A 5619-nucleotide genomic window follows, 5' to 3' on the forward strand; every position below is an offset into this window, starting at 1 on the left:
CATGCACAGACAGAGCAGCACAGACACAGCAGAGGGCTCAGGGACACTCAGCATGCACAGACAGAGCAGCACAGACACAGCAGAGGGCTCAGGGACACTCAGCATGCACAGAACCTGCAGCACAGACACAGCTGAGGGCTCAGGGACACTCAGCAGGCACAGAACCTGCAGCACAGACACAGCTGAGGGCTCAGGGACACTCAGCAGGCACAGAACCTGCAGCACAGACACAGCTGAGGGCTCAGGGACACTCAGCATGCACAGAACCTGCAGCACAGACACAGCTGAGGGCTCAGGGACACTCAGCATGCACAGAACCTGCAGCACAGACACAGCTGAGGGCTCAGGGACACTCAGCCACTGCCATGGCTCTTCATGCACAGGGCACAAGCTCAGACACTCTCAGAGCAGCAGTTATGGAGGGAGAAACAGCTCATCTCTCAGACAATCTTTACTTACCCAAATCTTGAACAAAACAAACACTATATGTGGTAAGAGTTAGCTGTGCACTCAAAATGTCTAATTTTATATGAGCTGCCTGAATCTCCCACGTCCATGCAACTGAACAGGAGACAACCATTAGTTATAGGCCATCAAGTGGATAAATCTTCATCTTTTAAATAGCATATATTTGAGCTTATTGCTAAACTAAGTTCTGTGAAAAACAAGGCCTTTCTGAGGTTACCAGGAAAACCTTACAAAAGCCAAGTTCCAAAGAACAATAAGACACAGCAAGATCTTGCCTTCTGCCTACAACACACTTCATTTTGCTGATTATCAAAGCTTAGCAAGAGACCATTCTCACAGAGGCATTTCTTCTCTGCTGAATGCAGCCCAGGGATGCAGAGCCCAAGCCACCTACCCTGCCTGGGCACCCTGTGGACAGTTTGTGCAGAGACTGAGCCAGCTGGATCCTGGGATTGTTCACCATTTGCCCCACAGGATCGTGTTCTTTCTTCCCAGCAAAGGCCAGCTGGGAGAATGCAGTCTGATAGCCTGGAGTATCCTCTGTGTCAATGAAGTGCTCCTTGTCAGGGGTCGTGTCATCCTCAGGCAGCTCGAAGAGGCCAAGGAGGGAGGGCCTGCAGCAAAGGAATCCTGGGGGGAGAGGGGAGGGGAACAGTGAACAGGTGAGGACAGCCTGTGCTTCACAAGAACGCTCAGATTACCTGGAACCCCTTTGCAGGGACTTGCATAACTCCTGGCACTGTCCCTGTCCCAGGGAAGCTGCACTAGGACTGTGGGTCTGGGTCCTTTCCAGGCACAATGCAGCTGCTCATATTAACAGCATCAGCAATGCCCTCATTTTTTAGCAGGTCAAATTGTTGTGATACAAACCCAAGAATAGCAATTCTTTTCCAGATTACAGCTTTTCTCTAAGTACATTCAAAAAGAGTTCTAGTCCAGGACCTGGTTACTGTCATTCAGTTCAGGCTACCTGAGCCCCCAGACTGCTGGACTGCCTTTCAGTCTCCAGAGCTTTCCCCCAGATTCCACTTTCAGGCTAAGACTCTACAGCCTGTCAGGTTGTGAGTATTCTCAGGCCTCCTGACTATGACAGTTACAAGTCAAAAGTGGGCCCAGCTTTCCAGAAGGAATGCAAGCTGACAGTAGCCTAATTCCCTTCAGTGGAGCTCTACTCAGCCAAATCCAGGCTCAAACACATCTCAAACCAGCTCTGCCATTTGCTTTGAAAACACACTTCCCTTTGTGCAGTGAAGGATGAAAAGGTATGAAAAGCCTCAAGCTGAGTCTCACCACAACAGTGGGCCTGAAGAAATGCCAAAGGAGTTTATTGGAGGGGCCTATTCTGGTGAAAGCTCCTACTTTCCAGACCTTCAACAGCATCACCAGCACACCCTGAAGAAGTGTGGCACCTACCACAGCTTGGGGTACTCAGTGTCCATCACGGGAGGACATTCTGTTAATGTCTTGGTGATGCCAACAGCACGGATCTGCTTTTCAACTTGTCCAAGATGCTTTCTGGATTTCAGGAATTATCATTTTCTGCAAAACCATTCCAAACATGTTAGTATGACATTTAGAGAAAATGTCTTAGAACGATTTATCACCCTATGGTGACCAAAGAAAAGCAGAAACCACACAAAGCACCAGGAAACAGAGAACACAAGACAATTTGTTAAGGTGCTGCCCTCTTACATAGATGTTTGCAAACACAAACTTGTTACAAAGGATAAAAACCAGAGACAGCAATCCTTCCCTTTTATGACCTGCTTAGGAGATCAGTAACTTGAACTATCAGTGAGGAACTGTGGGCAGAAAATCAGAAATGAACCCCAAAAGGAGAGGCACCCGGGCAGTCAGATTAGCGCCAAACCTCCTTTGCCATTTCAGCCAGAGAGACAACTCTTTCCTGCTTCAAAGGCAAAAACTGCACAGCAGCCTGAAATACAACCCAAGCCAACAGAACACACTCCCTTTGGCTGTATGCTGCCAAGTATTTCCTGCAGAGCTCATGCCCCATTTCCTGTGCCATACTAGTTAATGAAGACAAGAAAAAGGACAAAGTAAAACTCCAGATGAAAACAAGAAAATCGCTTTAGAGTCAGCAGCAAAATGCATTCTAAGAAGGAGACAGAAAGGGCAGCCTTCATAAATGTTCCCTTTTACTGAAGGGCATTAACTTGCTGCTCCAAAGTTTGCCTAAAAACTGCTCATCTTCTCGGGCACCACAACACTGAAACGTGGAACGCTGGAAGCACCACTTCCATTTGGTTGGTGGAACACCACTGGAAGAACCCTGTAACTCTTGCTCCTCTACAGGAGGCATCAAGCAGATTTTAAAGGATTAATAACAGACCTTGTGTGATCTGTGTAGAGATAACATCACGAATTTCATCAGCATGGCCATCTGCCTGGGGATGATTTCAACAATGTGTCACAGCTTTGACAGAGGAACGTAAACCCTTCCTCAGAACTTTATTCCCATGAAGGCCAAAATGACACAAAAGCATGGAATGTTTCCCAGCATGAACACAAACTGCAGAGAGCAGTGGTCAGAATGGCTGTGCTGTGTGACAGGGCAAGTGTGTTGCTATTAGCTGGAGATTAAATGGAGACACTTTCAGACAAGTAACGACATCACACACACCAGGAAAGGAGGAGAACTACACAAGTCCTTTAGTTCCATTCCCTCAGTTTTCATGGAGTGTCACCTGCTGTGGCCACTGCCCTTTATGCCCCCCTTGACTCCAGAGCATTTGGAGCAAGTCCCTGGAGCCACCAGAGTCCCACCCATGTACAGGATGCCTGATCTGTGCAACTGCACACTCTGAACCACTCGTGTCACACTGGAGCTTTTCAGAGCAAGGAACTTACTTTTGATAAGTTTTGTTGGTTTGGAACTTGGAAGTCTTTGGAATAGCAGAATGAAGACCTGTTTCCTGTACCAGTCAACCCACTCACTGGAAATTTAAAAGAACAGTTATTCAGTTCACAGTGGGCTTTGACTGGTGCTGTCACTTTACAGAAAACACAGATAAAGTTGTTCCCATCTCTTTAACTGATAAATGTGACATTTTTGCTCCTGAAGTGTTAACCTTTGGCATGACTGCACACTGCAGAACCAAAGCCCACAGAAGTCAGTTTTGAATGCAATTTGAGCTCATACTCACGGGGGCATATGCTCCATGATGCTGTTTAGCAGGTCAAAGCCTTGGGGACCACTGGCTTTCAAGGCAATCAGCTTCAGGAATCCCCCCAACACTCCAGGCTGCAAGGAAAGCAAACATGAAGCTCTAGGCAACTGTTCTTCCTAAGTGGCCCAGCAGAAAGTTGGCTCTGACCATCGAAGACACACACCAGTGCAAAAGCATCCCTAACCTAAACCAGGATTCTGATCCTGCAGTGCAGGACAAGGAAGACACGCTGAGGCTCCTTCTCAGTCACTCACTCACTCACTCACTCACCCACTCCACTCACCCACTCCACTCACTCACTCCCTCACTCCCTCCCTCCCTCCCTCCACTCACTCACTCACTCCCTCACTCACTCACTCACTCCCTCACTCCCTCCACTCACTCACTCACTCCCTCACTCCCTCCCTCCCTCCCTCACTCACTCCACTCACTCACTCACTCCCTCCCTCACTCACTCCCTCACTCCCTCCCTCCCTCACTCACTCCCTCACTCACTCACTCCCTCCCTCACTCCCTCACTCACTCCACTCACTCCCTCACTCACTCCACTCACTCACTCACTCACTCACTCCACTCACTCACTCACTCACTCACTCCACTCCCTCACTCACTCCACTCACTCACTCCCTCACTCACTCACTCACTCACTCTCCTCAAGCCTGTTCTGAACACAAGCCCTGAGAGTTCTGCTAGTCCACATGTTCCACAGGAAGCAAACAAGGCAAGAAAATTCTGGGAAACTGCCACTTGCCAAAACCAAGTGCAGGAATTTTCCATCTCGGCTGACAAAAGCACAGGAGCCCAGGATTCACCTCACCCCCAGGACGGGAAAGCACCCACCGAGCTGCACGCAGAGTATTTGTCCGTGCATGGAGCGCCACTGAGGCCCAGCCCAGCCCAGCCCCTGCCCCGCGGCCCCGGCACTCACGATCTTGGCGGCGGCGCTGCGGGCGATGGTGCCGGCGCCGCGCTCCAGGAACGCCTCTGGAGCAGCCGCACCGGCGGCGGGATGTTCCCCGCGCGCTCCCGCGGCACCGGCTGCGGCAGGTGCGGGAAAACAGCGCCATGAACGAACACGGGATGTGGCATCGAGCGGGAGAGAGCGCAGTGGGGACACAGCTGCGCGCTCCGCGCCTGCGCAGTACCGACAAAGGCCTGTGCTCCGCGCGTGCGCGGTAACGACAAATGTCTGTACTCTGCGCGTGCGCAGAAGCGACGAAGGTCGCTACTCCGCGCCTGCGCAGTAGGGACGGCAAACCGTACTCCGCGCGTGCGCAGCAGAGACGCCGCTTCGTACTCCGCGCGTGCGCAGTACCGAGAGCGCCGCGTGATTCGCGCGTGCGCAGTAGCGACGGCGAGCCGTACTCCGCGCGTGCGCAGTAGCAAAAATCCGAAGTACTCCCCGCATGCGCAGTACCGACCCCGGCTCGGAGTCGGCATGCACAGAACCTGCAGCACAGACACAGCAGAGGGCTCAGGGACACTCAGCAGGCACAGACAGAGCAGCACAGACACAGCAGAGGGCTCAGGGACACTCAGCGTGCACAGACCCTGCAGCACAGACACAGCAGAGGGCTCAGGGACACTCAGCAGGCACAGACAGAGCAGCACAGACACAGCAGAGGGCTCAGGGACACTCAGCATGCACAGACAGAGCAGCACAGACACAGCAGAGGGCTCAGGGACACTCAGCAGGCACAGACAGAGCAGCACAGACACAGCAGAGGGCTCAGGGACACTCAGCATGCACAGAACCTGCAGCACAGACACAGCAGAGGGCTCAGGGACACTCAGTGTGCACAGACAGAGCAGCACAGACACAGCAGAGGGCTCAGGGACACTCAGCATGCACAGAACCTGCAGCACAGACACAGCAGAGGGCTCAGGGACACTCAGTGTGCACAGAACCTGCAGCACAGACACAGCAGAGGGCTCAGGGACACTCAGCAGGCACAGACCC

The 5619-nt window shown here is 52.0% G+C and overlaps 1 protein-coding gene across 1 annotated transcript; it reads right to left on the reverse strand.

Moving 5' to 3' along the window:
• Positions 1 to 386: 386 nt before the first annotated feature.
• Positions 387 to 5099, reverse strand: LOC139682079 (uncharacterized). Its single transcript, XM_071576051.1, has 6 exons — positions 4889 to 5099; positions 4588 to 4793; positions 3636 to 3733; positions 3340 to 3425; positions 1882 to 2007; positions 387 to 1098 (listed from the first exon to the last, which is right to left on the reverse strand). Exons 1-5 carry the CDS (start codon positions 5097 to 5099, stop codon positions 1991 to 1993), a joined length of 618 nt encoding a protein of 205 aa, XP_071432152.1. The 3' UTR covers positions 387 to 1098; positions 1882 to 1990.
• Positions 5100 to 5619: the final 520 nt, after the last annotated feature.

This window comes from Pithys albifrons, chromosome 23 (genome assembly GCF_047495875.1).
Source record: "Pithys albifrons albifrons isolate INPA30051 chromosome 23, PitAlb_v1, whole genome shotgun sequence".
Classification (NCBI taxonomy): Eukaryota; Metazoa; Chordata; class Aves; order Passeriformes; family Thamnophilidae; genus Pithys; species Pithys albifrons.

Bases quoted from the DNA above. Each gene is read 5' to 3' on its own strand.
- LOC139682079 (XM_071576051.1), bottom strand. From the start codon at position 5,099: ATGCCGACTCCGAGCCGGGGTCGGTACTGCGCATGCGGGGAGTACTTC. The intron at 4,794-4,888 runs GTAGCGACCTTC...GGTACTGCGCAG, and splicing joins CCCTACTGCGCAGGCGCGGA to GCGCGGAGCGCGCAGCTGTG. The intron at 3,734-4,587 runs GTGAGTGCCGGG...CTTTCCTTGCAG, and splicing joins GCAGCGCCGCCGCCAAGATC to CCTGGAGTGTTGGGGGGATT.